The following is a 17,079-nucleotide window of genomic DNA, read 5'->3' as shown; positions in this document are numbered from 1 at the left end:
CCCATCATGCACTCTCTCTCTCTCTCTCAAATTTTTTAAAAACTCATCCCCCATTTAGGTCAAAGTTTTCAATATATTTAAATTTTAGGCAGCTAATCATCTGCCTATATTTTTTCTCTTGAGCTAAGTGGGAAACATTTTAGGTGCTCAACACTGCACAATGTCTCTGAAATAAATGGCCCCACCTCCCTTCAAAACTAGGTAGAGCAACTCCATACATTCCCCATCCTAGTTCTCGCAAGATTTCTTGGGACATTCGTCTGGTTCCTCACACTTTAGACAGTTTCACAAATAATAAATAAATTCAGAAAAAGGATACCATCTTTCAGTTTTCAAAATAAGAAAAAAAAAAAAAAGCACACACTACTGGGGAGTATCTCCACTGAAAGACCTTAACGATGGCTTTGGGCAAAGAAGGAACCAGGGTTAAATGTCGGTGACAACGACATGGACAACCCATCCGTGGTCAATGGCTCCTGAACTGTGCCTCATGCTTGTTGTATCAATCACACTTGTGCTATCAATTACCTTGCAAATCTAAAACCAGCAGCTCTCCCCGGGTATACTCATAGGTCCAGTGAGAGAAAGCCAACATCAGCTCCTCCAAGGTGTTGCTGGGGGCAATTTCATCGCCGTTGTTGTTGTTGTACTTCCGGAACTCTCCCGTCATGTACTTCTCAATGGTCAACCATTGGTTGGCTGAATGGCAGTAGATTAAGAAAACTTCCAGGAACCTGTAAGAGGGAAAAGGAGGCCACTGAGTCCCCACAAGGCAGCAAAGGTGAGACTTACATTACCAGTCAGCAGCAGGGGACACTATCTAACTCTGGCCGGATGCAGCCTCAATGCGCATGCCCCACCTTTCTACGGCACGGACAGAACGCAAGGATTGGGAGTTTTCCCCACACTTATGCACCTCCCTTCTCTTTGAGGAAACCTTCCAACGCCTTTATGAGTACCGGGCTCAACTTTTCTTGCTGTGCTCTATCAAGTTCCTTGTAACTGAAACAATAGAACTTTACCATAATCCCCAGCACCAAATTATGATCTGTCCTGCTAAATGAATGTAAGAGTCTTGAGACACTCAAGTGAAAGTAACAAGAGTTCATTCTTAGAAAGTTCCTAATTTGTCTAAGATATCAGGGGAAGAAACTATGCTTCCAATAGAAATGTTTTTCTTCCATAATGTTCCTGGACATTACCAACTACATCTAGGGTCTGCCCGTTTCATGTAATTGAGAAATCAGTCATGGCCTCTGCCTGAACTTCTCTTTTCCACGCACATAAGTTACAGTGTTTAAGCCAAGATATTCCTGGGACATCTAAGTCTCTTCTTACCGGCCTCCAGGACTATAGAAGGAAGAACCCAAAAATAAGATCATGGGGAACTTCCCCATGGCTCTGGCATTTCTCACGACTAACAGGTCTGAGAAGAAACTGAGAGAAATTTGTATTTAAAATGAAGGGCCAGGGTGCCCATACTCCCTACACTCACCTTGGCGTGTAAGGAATGGTTTGTGGTTTCACTTGGTTGAAGGTATAGATCAGCTTTTGAGCAGCTCTTTGTTGTTGAATTTCCTACAAAATAGGGAGCAATGATAAAAATATTGGTCTCTTATACGCATGCTAATCAATGACACAGAAGAACTGGGGGCCTCCCCATTGTGATTTTCAGCCTCCTTCAGCTCCCACCACACTCCACTCCCAAAGCAAAAGCTCTACACAACAAAAATAATGAAATACCACCAGGTCCAGAACAGAATGGGCTGTCCTCTGGGTCGAAGAAAATGGCCTCCAATCAGGATGCAGCCCGAACTGCTCTCTTTGACCTATCCCTCTGGGCTCCGGGTTTCAGACTTACCCTAAGGCAAAGATGAAGCACAGTACTCTCCCGGAAGATTTTGTGCCACGACTTCACAACCTCAGGAAGAAAGGACTTCACAATGAAAACCTGCCCTGGCCTGAGAACGTCATCCTCAGACCAGGTGCTGATGACTCGCATGGCTTTTCGGAGCCCGCCATCCATCTCCTCGCGGGACAGCACCTGGATCATTGCAGCTCTCCCTCGTTGGGACCAAGAAGACATGCTCTTATCCAGGTTCAAAGGGGAACTCTCCTCCAGCCTGTAGACAGTTACTTCTTCTCCTGCTGCAAAAAGAAGTACAGGTGAGAAGTCCAAGGACACCTCATGTCTGTGACATGTTCCAGTGCCCTATATAGCAGCTCAGAATTGGTTCACTTTCCCAGATGATCAGAAGAGAATGGGAATTTCACCTAGGCACAAACAAGTACTGAATAAAGGCATGGACTTTGGCCACATTACTGTCCAGGAAAGGGAGAAGGCAGGAGAGGGGAGGAAGGGACAAAGCATCAAACGATATATAAGAATTAAGTTGTTCTTATTATAAATTATAACTAGACAAAAACAAAATCAAAGTAGTGGGGCTATGACTCCTTTGTTAAAGACAAATACTTCCAAAGAGATAGTTTAACCCCATGTTTTCATTATCATCCCCTTTACAAGCCTTATTAGACATTTTCCCCCCTAATTTCCCTTTTCTTTTTAAAAGATTTTATTTATTTATTTGAGAGAGACAGAGCTAGAGAGAGAGAACATGAGCAGGGAGGAGAGGGAGAAGCAGGCTCCCAGCTGAGCAGGGAGCTCAACATGGGGCTCGATCCCTGGACCCCCAGGATCACGACCTGAACTGAAGGCAGATGCTTAACCGACTGAGCCACGCAGGCACCCCTCCTAATTCCCCCTTCGATGACTTTAAATACCACAAATATACCGTATGTATCTATATGTACTGTATGTGTACATACAGTATATACATATATATGTGCTTTAGACAGAAAAAGATGTTTCTGCTCCCTTGGGGGTGATATTAGCCCCATTGAGAATTCACGGTTTAGCACAATTGGAGTTGGCACCACGGTCCTACCCCGGAGCCTCTCCCTCCTTCCTTTGTGCCTTTGGACAAGTTACGTAAAGCCTCACTTTCCTGATCAGTAAAATGAAAGTGAAAATAACGCTCACCTCATTGGGTTGTTGGAAAGATTAAATATGTGAATTTGGCAAACGTGAACTAGAACTTCAGATACAAATTGAATGCCACTTAAAAGATTTTACACACAAAATGCTCTTTAACTGCTAGACAGTTTCCAGTTTTAGGCTATTGAACAGGGAACAATTCAAGCCTAGACTCCACCTACTACCCTGTTTAATGCTTCATAACAGAAGTAACATTCTATACACGACTTCTGTCCAGGCTGCGCTTGATTTTCAATCCTTACACCTCTGTTTCAAATGCTTTCCTTTTTTTTTTTTCTTTCTTTTTTTTGCTAACACTACCCTGGTTCACCAAGAAAGGAATCTATTTGCTCACTCTTGCATTGAATTGAAAAGAACACGTCTAGGTAATTCTTCGTAACAAATTTTCAAATATTTATTCTTGGTGCCCAGATAAATGCCACTGAAGGTCTCTTTAGAGTTCTAAATACTTAGAGGATTTACAGCACAGCTCCTGGGTTGCGAAACCAGCCATGGAGCCATGAGGGAGGAGAAGGCATTTGCATCCACGATCAGGAACCACGTGATCTGTCCCCGTGTGAAGAGAATTAAGATCTAGGACAGAGCGGGGACCCTTGTTATATTGTCGATTGGCCGGACAGAGAGACTCTGGTAGCCTTGGCTTAATGCGAGCTTGTTTTTCTTTACTACTCCAGCCTTTAAAAATGACATTTACTATCTGAGCTAAGAGCAATTAGTTTACATGAAACAAAACAAACTGAAAACAATATACAAAGCATTTCTCTTCAGATGCCTGTTAGTTTTTACTGTATTGACATTTATCGCTTTCTTCTGTGTTTATTACACATGGTTGGTTGGTTCTTTTCTTCCCTACTTACTTCCAGCCCTCAATCAGTGAAGGCCAGGTGCAACATTATTGCTTTTTTCCCAACTGCTGCTCATTATAGGTCCCATCCCCACAGAATTAGATTTTGACCCTTGATGCTGGCTGGACAGTTAACAAGAATTTCCATTTTAGAAAATTAATCGCACTAAACGGCAACCACTGGCAAAACAAAATTTTCAACCAAAACGACGCAAGATGGTTTCTCCTTTGATTTACTCAGATGCTATGCCTCTGCCCTGGCACGGCCTCAAGAAGGTAGAAATGGCACACTCACCAAACAGTTGGATTGGTGTAAATGGTATAGTCTGAGAAAGCCTCATTAAATTGTTCCTTTCAATGGCTGCAAACAAAAACAGATTTACTACTTTAAGTATGCATCAGTGGACTGAACTTACAGAGAGCCTCCCCCATGTCAGCCTATTCATATAATGCTAAATAAAATACTTCATTTCAAAGACCCCTTATTTTTGCTTTTCTCAAAACTATTTGCCATAATCCAGCTCTTTAAATAAACGATGGCTTACACAGGAAGGATGTACCCCAGTCTTGGAAATTATGGGAGGTTATACAACATGGTCTGAGTGGGGTGTCACCTCCACTCTCCTGAATCCCAGATCACAGACTAATCCATACATATGCGGAACTTTCTTTTAAACGGCGTTCTGTGATCTTCATTTCTCTGGTTTTTCTTTTCCAGAGCAAATCTAATGCACAGTGGACTGTGGGGACATCTACTGTTGACTTTGCACAGTTCACCTTCTTTTCCCGGAGAGAACTGAAGGCCAATTTTAATTAGAAGCAAGTGATCTGCATTTTCCTGTTAAGAGCCGTGTATCCTAACAGATCAGAGTCAATATGAGTTACAGTATTCTTCACCAGACTTTCTAAAGTTGACAGCTGGAGTCAAAATATTGGATTACTGCTGAGCTGAAAGACCCAGTTAGAAGGGCCTGGAATGCAGAGTCTGGAATCCACAGAAACACTGTTCACTACAGGGCGGAATTTAGGAAAAGGCAGTCTATTACTGGGCCCTGAACACATGACCTTGATATGATAATAACGGTAAGTGTCACACCACTAAACTCTCAGTCAGGTGCTGGGCTTTAGACCGTGTCAAAGACCTTGCCCACGTCTCATCTCCGCCAACACTGAGAGCAATGACGCTCAAAAGACCAACCAGTGGCACAAGTCCAGTTGGTTGTTCTATTGCTTTGCATTTCAAAGTGTTTCCCTCTTAATTCCCAGCTAGCCCTTTGGCAGACTGTTCCTCAGGAAGGGCAAGTATAATGATTCCCACTCTGAAAGAAAGACAACTGAACGCCGTGAAGCGATGTTGCTTATGAGAGTCAAGACCCTTGACATTTTGTTTAATAACATCCTTGTAAGGTGTCTTTGTTGAACTTACCCGGTGGGGTTGGCATTCATTCAGTGGTTACGTTTCGCTGAGGGCCAGTGAGGGTATAAAAATCCTCCTTCAAAGAACTCGTTTCAGGCCCCAATCCAAAATACAGAGATCTCTGGCTTTGGGCTTGGAGGGAAATTTGAGACCTCAAGGTCACCCCTCCTCAACATGTGGAACTTGCCTGTACATGTTTTTTTTTTTTTAAATCCCACATTCTTTTAAATCCTAACAACTTGTTTTCCCAAGTAAATGGCAAGGTAAGAAATCTGAATGTTCTCATGAGAGTGAATGACAGCCTTTCAAGTTGGGAGTCATATCAATACTTTGCAATTCATCGATATTTCTGTTTACAACTGCAGAATCACAGACGGTCGGCTCAGCTGACATGTCAATGCGCACACGCTTCCTACCTGAATAATGATGGCAAGGCTCTGGAGGGCTTTTTAAGGAGGCTGAGATTTCTGAAATTATAGAGAAGATTGGCATTTTAATTACTTGGCTGGAGATAAATACATGCTTATGAATATTTTGCCTTCAAAGTTATTATTGAACAGGTTAATCGGAATGGCTTCTCAGTATTTGAGAAAGATTGCCTAATATCCTTTAACCACATTATTGGGCATGGTATCCTGACAGCTTCCAATCATCAATGTAATATCTCCAAACATATTTATATAGGGAATTGAAGAAAGACAGGTAATATTAGCCTCAAAGATGTATTTCCTCTGAACCAATTATGCCTCTGGGTTGCGGAAGGCACTGGGCTGCCCATCACACTTCATGACATCCCCAAAGCACAATTCTCTGAGCTCCCACCAAGATGCAGTACCCATATGAAGACATTATTAATACCAAGTTATTAGCAGTCTACTTCACTGACCTAAAATGACAACAAAGTGATGAAAACAAATTAAGAGGCATATACCAGAAACAAAGGAGTGGGCGGAGAATAGGACACCAAGGGACTTGTTTGTTGGGCTCCCCTCCTGCAGATTTAACTGGTTCTCCTCTATCTGCTCAAGTCCTAAATTACAAGTCTCCAGAGAAATCCTTTGCAACAGTTTTGCCATTTCATAAAATTAAAATTAAAGTGGAGAGCTTTAGTCTCATGGTGGTAACTGCTTTATACCTAGTAGAGTAAGCAGCATAATGAGCCCAATTTCACAGATCTCTCTGGCTTCTTGTTGCTGGATAAGGAAAGGAACAAAAACCTCTTCCTTTGGGGGTGCTTAGTAAAAAGTAAGATCAGCAGAAAAGCCCCTTTCTTTTGAGTTCATTCAATAATAAAAATAAAAACGTATTCAGCTCCTGCTATAGGTCATGCTAGCCAAGACAAGATGTGAGTAAGCTGTGGCTCCCGCCCTAGAAAAAAGAAAATGTGAGATACTGGGAGCAAAAGACATGTAAACTATAGTCACAACACAGTTGGCTAAGTAATATAATAGAGGTGTACACAGAGGCTTATGGAACCTTCATAGGTAAGCAACGTGATATTCTTAAAGAGCCTGGGCATCTGAATCTGATAATGCCAAGTTTCAATCCTGGCTCATTTAAAGAGCTGTAAGAATTTGTTCGGATTCATTCAACACATATTTATTCAACACCTACTAGGTGCTTAAGAGAAAGACCAGTGTAAAAAAACAGATAAAATCTCTGGCTACCTTCTAGTGAGAGGAAAGAGAAATTAAATAAACAAGTAAATATACAGTGCATATGGTATTACATATATATCAAGTTAGGGGACTAGAAAGTTTGGGAGACGGGGAGGTTATTATTTTAAGGATGGCAAGCCAAGGCCTCTGTGATAAAGTGAAATCTGAGCATAGACCTGAAGGGAGAGATAGGTAAGTCATATGGACAAATGAAGAGTATTCTAGGCAGAGGTCACAGCAGGTGCAAATGCCCCAAGGCAGGACCATGGACAGCGTGGCCAGAGTGGACCGTGCTAAGAGGAAATGGGGTTGTAGAGTTGAAGGAGGAGCAGCAGATCAATAGGGCTTTGTAGACCACATTTCGACTTTGCTTTTACAGAGTGAGATGAGATGCCATTTGAGCAGAAGAGTGACTCAATTTGACTTTCGGTTTAAACGTGTTATTCTGGCTGCGACCTGGAAATAGACTTTCAGAGAGCAATAGTTTGGAGGTCATCCTGTAATCCAGAGGGGTATGTGGAGGTAGCAAAGTGACCAGGATCTTGATATACTTCGAAGAACTTACTGATGGTTTGGAAGTGGCGATAAGAGAAAATGTGAGTCAAGTAAGATGGCGAGACTTTGACCTCAGCAACCGGAAGGATGGAGTTGCCATTTCCTAAGACGGATGATGAAGGAGGTGGCACATTTTGTTTGAGATGCCTTGTAGACACCCAAGTGAAGGGGTGAATAGGTAGGTAGGTGGTCATATTCTGCAGGGCAGAAATGAGTGAAAGAATGAACGTGAGCCTGGAAATCTGGATGAGGGCCAAGCTGACAAGAACGTTGAGGAAGACTAAGAGACTGGCAGCCTATCCTGTAGGTAATGGGAAGCCACTGGAAGCTTCGACATAAGTGACGATTTATTGTTGAGAAAGGCAATTCCAATAGGAACATGGGGAAGTGCAAAGGGAGAGAAACCAACAAGAATGCTAGTGTAAAATCAAGGGCAAAACTTTTTATGTTGGAAAATGATACTGGAGGCTCCAAGGCAGAAGCCATGGGGTAGAGCAACACAGACAACTCCGAAGGATGGGGCTGGGGGTGGTGCGGAGGCAAAGCTGATGGCTAAGATGGGCAAAGTTGATGACTGGGAACCAGAGAGACTGGGGTGCACAAGGCTGTGGAAGAGAAGGGGCCCAATTAGCATCAAGAGGTCAAGAACATGAAAAGGAGCTCATAGATTATGGTAAAATTTGAGAACAGCTTTGACAGTGGCTTTGCCAGGGAGTTGTGTCACATGACCCAGCCCTGCTCAGCCACTTGGGGCACAGAGTCCTACAGAAGCCAGACAAGAAAAGGTATCCACATACAAGATGAACGGCTCTTCGTGAGCGCCACGTAAAAGATTGACAGAATTGTTGAACAGTCAAAATGAGCTCAGAGGCAACACCCTCACTCACAGAGAGAACTGGAAAAATCACTGTCCGAAATAGGCAATTCAAAAAAAATTGTAAATCAGACATCAATCCTGAAATATGTGGAGAAACACGATCAACTTGCTACTTTTCTACTGAACTTTCTACTTCGTAAAGTAGACAAAAATCACATACAGAATTTAAGGAACTACAAAACTCTCAGCAGGATAGGGCACCTCACCATTAATAAGATTAAAAAAATCTTTAAATATAAAAACTTACTGTCAACTCCATTTGAACTTCTCAACCTGTTTGAAAAATTGAAGTTGTTTAGACAATGCTTTAAATTTTTCAATGACCAAAGAGAGGAAAAGTAAGTACAACAGTAACAGTACAGAGTCTAAATGTCTATATGTATGTATGTGTATATGTAGCTTTTCTTTGGAAGAAAAGTGTCATTTGACCCCTATCTCTATCAATGGAGAAATGGTTTGCAACCCTACAATTATTTTCATAGAAAAATGAGCACCACATATGCGTATAATTCACTTACTGGGCATGCCCTAGGCTAACCGAAAAGTAGTCGTTGGTTTTTGTTTTTAATTAGCTATATGATCACACGACATACATAAGATTTAACTGTGTGTGTGTTGTTCTGGATCAATTAAACTAAAGGGTTCCTGAACTGTGCAAAGCAGATGCCTACAAATGAGCCTGTGAATGTCTCCGGACAAGACTACAAATCAGTTTCATTAGCCCACGTGGCCCCTAAATGTTCACGGGCTGAAATGAGCTCTCTGTAAATTGTTACTTGCCCTGCTCAAGTGCACAAGTGGCCACGGGCAAGTCTGCATAAATGCGTTCAAAGAATATCTCCAGTATTGAAGGTCCTTAGGGAAGAGAGTACAATTACAATTATTGTTTAATTTCATGCTGCAATAACCCACGACTCTGCGCGAGCACAAACTACCGAACCTCTGGGAGGAGAAAGTCATGTGCACTTGAAGTCTAGAGGCAGGCTTGCACACAGAGACCTGGGTGGGAGTTCCAGAAAAAAAAAAAAAAGCCATCTCAAATGGAGCTGGCCGCAAACTACAAGTCACATTTCACCTGCTTGCTATCAACTGGCCCTTCATTCAGTAGACGGTTTTGAATTCTGCTCCCATAGCCAGATGGGTATGTTGATGATGTAATTAGAAAAGTCCAGAAAACACTACAAACCAAAGAGAATCATTTTGCTTGGTTGGTTTTCAAACTTCATTTCTCTGAACAAATAAAATTCTAGGAAAATCCTCAAGCCTACAACCATGTGAGTTCTCCAGCCCCTCTCTCTTTTGATCCCTGGCTTCCCTTTGTTCTGTCTCAATCCTCAAAGGGTTACTGCTTTGATAGACACTTAGGATGCTCATGAGAAACCAAAAATAAAAAAGATCAAGAAAACTATCAGGTCTTCAGTCATTCTCTTTAGGCCAGACAGGTTTGCTCCTACTCTTGAAGGCAAATTTTACAATTGTTATCTGTCAGACAAGGATTCTCATTATCCTGTGTGTGCTTTTTTGACACTGAAAAGACAAATGCTTAATCTGCTGTGGTAGCACATGTTTGGTTGTGTTTTTAAAAGGCACTGAGGTAGGATCTCATTGCCAGAAATGGGAAACCTTGGAGGATAAATGATTTTCCTTCTTGCTGACAAAAGGAAAATATTGTTATTGGAAACACTTTCCCCCCCCTTTTTCTGACCCAATTTAACCTTTGTTACAAATGAGGTTAAAAAATAGAAGCCAAAGATGCTTAAAAATAGACATTGACAAATACTCACAGGGAGTTCCTCTTGAGGGTGGTGCTCCTGGAGTTCCACAAAGAGTTTTTGCTCAGATCCTGAGCAGAAGGGAAAGGTCATTCATTACATGTTCGCCCAACATTCTCCCACCCCACGCTTCCAGTAATACATTCGCAAAACGCATGCCTTGGAGGGTACATTTCTCCACCCGCCCCTCCCCTAACTCAGTATTTCTCTTTTACTGGACGCACTAAACTCAAGTTAGAAAGATGTCTAATGTTAGCACGATATCTGAAAATTCAATGTGTTTGACTGCCTTTAACAGAATGAAATTACTTGTATGGGGACATCATAGAGAAAACATAATATACAACGGTTTTGGCAGAAACGAGAGTGAACAGTTAATGATAGGAAAGAAGGAATGAAGGTCTAAGCTGACAAGAAACATCAATCATTACATCTCTATGTCCTCTATCAGGACATTGCTGTTTCAGTGGATGATTATTTAGAATAACATTACTCTGAATTTATCATTCTAATTCCTATTTAGATTCAACTAGTACTTCTTGAAACCTACTACGTTCCAGGCATCACTCTAGGCATTTTTATTGGTCTTATTTTTGTTATCCACTATGAATAATCTCATAAGGATGGCATTACCCCCATTTTAGAGACACAGCTAATGAGGCTCAGAGGTTAATTATTATACATAGCCCTGAAACCTGGGACATGGCAGACAGGTTCTTGCCTCCACTCACCTCCAAGCAGTCTTACATTTTAGTTTCGAAACCTTCCACAGATTACATTCATGAGGTTATTAACATACATTCATACAGGTAATGTGGATACAGTTCCCGAGTTCATAGAAGTAATGTTCCAACCAAGACCAAAATTAGACTTCTTGGGTTAGTCTAACTAGATCATGCTTCCCACATGGTAGATGGCAGTAAAATGGGCACATATTTGCAGATGGTAAGAAACACAGACCATAAAATGAGAGAACCTCAGTGTCGGAGGGTCCTTCACCCTGCAATGTCCAAATCCCCTCCAACACATCTGCAAAGAGGTTGGCTCGGCCTGTTTGACTAACCACACTGAGTGAGGAACTTACTACTTCCAGAAATAAGCCGTTCCATCCTTAGAAAACTCCAATTGCTAAAAATTCCTCCTCAGGTTGGGCTGAATCTGCCTCCCAGTAGTTTCTATACGTTGACTCTAAAGCATATTGAAAATATCTATTTTTCTTCCACATGGCAACATTCATAAATTTCAAAACAGTTTGAAAAATTCCTGAATTATTTATCTTTCATGCTGAAAACACCCGTGATAAATTACCGGGTGGACAAATAAATTGCATAGAGAAAAACAAGGAAAGAATAAAGAGTGGGGCGTGGGTCACGAGGGGAGTGAAAAAACTGAGCTTATATTCAAAGCAAGGATTTAAATGTAACACCAATAAAAAGTAGAAGCCAATTAAGGAACATAAAGGTAAAACAGACACAGTCAAGGAGCCAGAGAAGTGTGTACGTAATTTTTTTTTAATATCAAATAAGATGTTTTTACCTCTTGAGGCTGCTTGAGATAATCACTGACTTGGATAGCATGCTGTTCCATTTCTTTAGTTTTCATTTTCTGATACAGAGAGGGTTCTAGATCTTGTTAAAAGAAAGAAAAAAAAATTAGAGAATACTTGAAAATGTGTTACATTCAAATCACATTCCTAAATAGAAAGATCTGAACATAGTGCATTCATCTAAATTTGAATATAGTTTCTTTTTCTCTTTTTAGCAAGTGTTACCAAGATTCTTTTGTCCTTTTTTTTCTCAAGTGGTTGAAAGCTATACATTCTACAGTGTTTCTATTCATCAGTAGTTTCCTTTACATTTATAATAATTTATGCTCTCTAATCAAAGTCAAGCATCAAATGATCCATAACTTGATTCCTCCTTACAGAAGAACACCTTTAGCGATTCTTTTTGTCCATGCTTTATGTAAAACACATGAAATTTTCATCCCAAACTGTTCTCCTGTACCCTATCGTCCATGCTTTATGTAAAACACATGAAATTTTCATTCCAACTTGTTAGGCATCCTTCCTTAACAACTGCATCAAGCATCATAGTAGGCTACTTGAAAAAACAAAACAAAACAAAAACAAAAGACAGAAAAGAATGTCAGAAGATATGTTTCATTTTCAGCTCTTTCCTAAAAAGGATGGCAAGGATCATTATTGTCATTATTTTTTATACTGGTGCCTGCAGAGTCACTGGCATATAGTAGGTGCCCAGTAATAATTTAATTACTGGATGGGATTAATTCTGAGAATTACGCTTATTAAGAGTCCCTGGCTAAATGTAGGAGATAGGAGATAACAGTAGTAATTCTTTTCTCTAATGACTTTGTGCCAGAAATACACACACACACACACACACACACACACACAGTGCAAGAAATCTATTAGAAAAAAATTGCAAAATGTTATATGATATTTTTGTAATATCATAAAATTATGATCAATATGGTTTCAATGACAGCACAGAATATTAAAATATCTATAGGAAAAGTTAAAATATACTTTTCCTTTTCATAGTTAAATTCCTCAGAACTTTTCTTTTTGTATTCAGAGAGAGCTACCTGACAGGGTACCACCCAACCCTCAAACTTTTATTTTTAAATTCTTTTTCAATTAATGCTTAACTCAGATATATTTTTTTAAAAATAAGATTCTTAATTCAGGATGTGGCTCAAGGTAGACAGTGGGCCTCCCTGTCTCTTCGGATTAACTAGGCACCTGGAGTCAGCCTATCTCCCTACATCTTCTCTCCCTTTCTGATCATCAGACTTGAGATTCTTTCCCAGAATCTTCCTGCCACCTGCATCTTTTTCTATTTGAAAGTCACGGGAAAGAACTTACATAACTTGAGAGTTGGGGGTGAGTGAAATGGGTGAAGGTGGTCTCAGGTACAGACTTCCAGCTGTAAGATAACTAAGTCCCGGAGAGGTACTGTACAACATGTGACTGCCGCTAACAACACCATATTGTATATTTGAAGGTTGCTGAGAGAATAGATCTTAGAAAATTCTCATTACAAGAAAAAAAATTGTAACTATGTGAACTGATAACTGTTCACTTGTTGTAGTAATCATTTCACTACATATATATATATATACACACACACACCAAATCATGTTGTACACATAAAACTAATACAATGTTATATGTCATAATTATGTCTCGATAAAAAAAGAACTTGAATAAATTAAGAAAAACATAAACTTAAATATCAGAGTATTTATAAAAAATATAAAATATAATATAAATAAACATTTAGAAATAAAATAAATACATTGGCAATCGGTCCTAGAAACATACTTATAGGTATGGGATTTGATTTATTCAATATTGTAGGCTCTTATAAACTGTGCGATTTAAGGCAAGACAAATAAGCTCTCGAGTCATATCTGTAGATGAAGGGGGTTCTCAATAATTTAATTTCTAATGTCTCTTTCAGCTTAGAGTCCACTTGATTCTCAATGATTTAATAGACAATTGAGTATTTTAAAGTATAAATCAGGGTTTCTCAACCTTCGCACTGACATTTCAGGCTGGAAAATTCCTTGTCAGGAGGAAAGAGACTATCCCACTCATTGCAGTAGGATGTTTATCACCATCTTTGGCCTCTACCCACTAGAAGTCAAGAATACCTGTACCTCCCTTAGTTGTCATAACCAAAAATGTCATGAGACTTTGCCAAATGTCCCAGGGAAGAGAGGTGGGAGGTGTATGAAATTGGCCCTTGGTTGAAAACCACCACCCATAGGAGAAAGCAAGGTTTTAAAGAAGCATAACAACATAGATTTCAATATACTATTTGTACCTTAAGTTTAGTATTTCAAATAATTTTAAATATTTGTGAGTCCTGGTCACATAGTTTCTTCTGTTTAAAAATTAGTAAAAGGGAGTGTGAGGAAGATGGCGACGGAGTAGGAGGACCCTAGACTGACCTCTTCCCACAAATACAACTAGATAACTATCAAATCATCCTAAATACTCAAAAAATTGACCTGAAGACTGGCAGAGTAAACTCCATAAGTAAAGACAGAAAAAAGGGCACATCAAAGAAGATATTTGCACACCCATGTTCATAGCAGCATTATTCACAGTAGCCAAGAGGTGGGAACAACCCAAGTGTCCACTGATGGATGAACGGATAAACAGAATATGGATATCAGCTGCATTCCGTCTTGCCATGGCAGCCGTGGAGGTGTCCTGCAGAGATCTCTGAAGCCCCATGTTGAACATGATAGAGCTACAACATGGGTGGAACCTGGGTCCCTGCATCCCTGGATGGGAGGCTGCCTGTCAAACATTTGCATAGGGCTTTGTCTGAGAATAAACTTCAAATGTGTGAAAGCAAAAAAAAAAAAAAAAAAAAAAAAAAAAGAATTGGTAAAGGTCTCTTATTGTATAAAGCAAGAAGTTCAAAGTTCTGATCACTGCTCCCAATTCTGTTCATAATCTGGTCTTATCTTACTTGTCCAGGCTTATTTCACATTCTCTGCCTACCTCATAGTTTTCATTTGTAGCGAGTTGATCCATCTTTTCTTCTTTACAAACCACCATTAAGGGACACTTGCCCATGGAATAAATACTATATGTCAGTAGTCATAAATAACCAACCACAACTCATCCCACTGAGTTCTGTGTAAGGGTCCATATCAATGTCTCATGAACCTCAAGAATTTATAACATTAGACAACCCCACGCCATAGATCAGACCAAATGAACACTCCCTGAGCCAGGTTTAACAGCTCTGGATATGAGACTACCTAAACTTTGATTTTTCTTTTCTGGATCCCAGAAACGATTCCATTAAATGAATGGAAATTCATAAAAATTAAAAATAAAAAAGAGCTATTTTTCTAAATGGATGTTGCCATCCTCTCGTTCCATCATCTCCCCTTGAAAAAATAGCAGGGACCACCAGTGATCTGGGAGCACAGTGAGGAAACTTTCTCAGAGCTTTTGAGTTCTAAGAGTCTAGACTGTTACATACTTATCTGACTAAATTTGGACACTGTGAGCCAGTTCTTGCTATAGGCCTCTTCTTCTGAGATGTTATTTTCTCCTGGCTCTGAATCCAGTTGGTCATTTTGAGAGCAGGTGTCGACCTTTATGACCTGGAGAAAAAGACACTTGTTGGAACACAGTGACATTAATCTGAAAACATTTTGAGTCATTAATGTGACTCATAGAGGTACTATGGTGAGTAGCAGTGGTTGTTAACATTGGCTGCACATTAGAATCACCTGGAAATCTTTGAAAACTCCCATTAGTTAAGCTGGCAGGACACAAGCACCATGTGATTACTATTTGTGGTGATGACTGAGAATGACGGTAGGGGGCAGCAGTCATCAAACGTGAGTGTGCATCAGAATCACTCAAGGCTATGCTAAACCACAGATCACTGGCTCCCACCTCCAAGATCCATGATTCATTAGGTCTAGAGGTAGAAAGAATCTGAATGTCTAATAAGTTTCCAGGTAATGCTGTCACTGCTGATAGAAGACCACAATTTGAGAACCAGTGGCATAGAGAAAGAAACATAAGGCTTGGATCCGAAAAGAACTTGTGTTGGAATTCTAGATCTATCACTTAGAAGTTATGTAAACTTGGGTAAATCACTTAATGTCTGTGAACCCCGTTCCCTTTGTCATTAAAATAACAGGTAGCCAACAGTAATGGCTTCCATATGTACTAACCAGGAACAGAGAAGAAATGAGATAAATTGACAAAATACCAAGCAATAAATAAATGCAAGTTATTAATACCTAAGCCCAGTTTCAATTTCTAGTTAAATTCTGGCCACTTTAACTATTGCAAAAAACAAATCCACTGAATTCATATTTCATAAGATTCGAGCAACTCATAGCATTTCCCTGTAAAAGAGTCTTCTTTACAAGCTAAATCTCTCCCTCCAAAAGGTAATTTTACATAATTATCTTAATACTTATCTCTTTGCTTCTGCTTCTCATTCTTTTTTTTTTTTTTTTTTTTTTAAGATTTTATTTATTTATTCGACAGAGATACAGACAGCCAGCGAGAGAGGGAACACAAGCAGGGGGAATGGGAGAGGAAGAAGCAGGCTCACAGTGGAGGAGCCTGATGTGGGGCTCGATCCCATAACGCCGGGATCACGCCCTGAGCCGAAGGCAGAGGCTTAACCGCTGTGCCACCCAGGCGCCCCTCTGCTTCTCATTCTAAAAAGAGTTGAGGTGCTTTTAAAAATGTATCCAGATTATTATATGGAAAAACAAAGCAGGGCATTAAATTAAGATCATGAAAGGTGAAGTCCTATAGAATTACTAACTCAGATCTAAGGCTTCCTAATAATAAATAAAAAGATACACTAAATGAAAATGTGAGCATAACATATTGGAATTTGTGGAACATAGCTAACACAATGATTAGAGGGAATTTTATAGCACTAAATGCCGTATTAGAAAAGAAGACCATCTCAAATCAATGAGCAAAGCTTCTATCTTAACAAACTAGAAAAAAAATAGAGCAAATTAAAACCAAAGTAAACAAAAGAAATAACAAAGAGCAGAAATTAATAAACTAGTATTCAGAGACAAATCAATGAAACCAAGAACTGGTTCTTTGAAATATCAATAAAGCAGATAAGCCAGTAGCCAGACTAATCATGAAACAAAGAAACACAAATATAAAATATTAGGAATGATAGAAGTGACGTCACTATAGACCCCATAAATAATATGGGGATAAGAAAAGATTATAAATCTATATGCCAATAAATTCAACAACTTACATGAAATGGACAAATTCTTTGAAAGACACAAACAAAGCTCATTAAAGATGAATCAGATAACCTGAATAGTCCTATATCTATTACAGAAATTGAAT

General features: G+C 39.8%; 1 protein-coding gene across 1 annotated transcript in view; it reads right to left on the bottom strand.

Moving 5' to 3' along the window:
• The window catches only part of TRPM6 (transient receptor potential cation channel subfamily M member 6), a 109,389-nt gene that overhangs the window by 15,008 nt on the left and 77,302 nt on the right, over positions 1 to 17,079 (bottom strand). The window contains 9 exon segments of the mRNA XM_040620130.1: positions 529 to 734; positions 1,496 to 1,578; positions 1,862 to 2,148; positions 4,195 to 4,260; positions 5,733 to 5,783; positions 8,654 to 8,679; positions 10,191 to 10,249; positions 11,715 to 11,806; positions 15,209 to 15,332. Coding sequence (XP_040476064.1) covers positions 529 to 734; positions 1,496 to 1,578; positions 1,862 to 2,148; positions 4,195 to 4,260; positions 5,733 to 5,783; positions 8,654 to 8,679; positions 10,191 to 10,249; positions 11,715 to 11,806; positions 15,209 to 15,332 — 994 coding nt within the window.

The sequence above is a fragment of the Ursus maritimus genome, unplaced genomic scaffold (assembly GCF_017311325.1).
Source record: "Ursus maritimus isolate PB19 unplaced genomic scaffold, ASM1731132v1 scaffold_34, whole genome shotgun sequence".
NCBI classification, from domain to species: domain Eukaryota; kingdom Metazoa; phylum Chordata; class Mammalia; order Carnivora; family Ursidae; genus Ursus; species Ursus maritimus.
The sequence above is the reverse complement of the archived record's forward strand: the minus strand, read 5'-3'. Positions and strand labels throughout refer to the sequence as shown.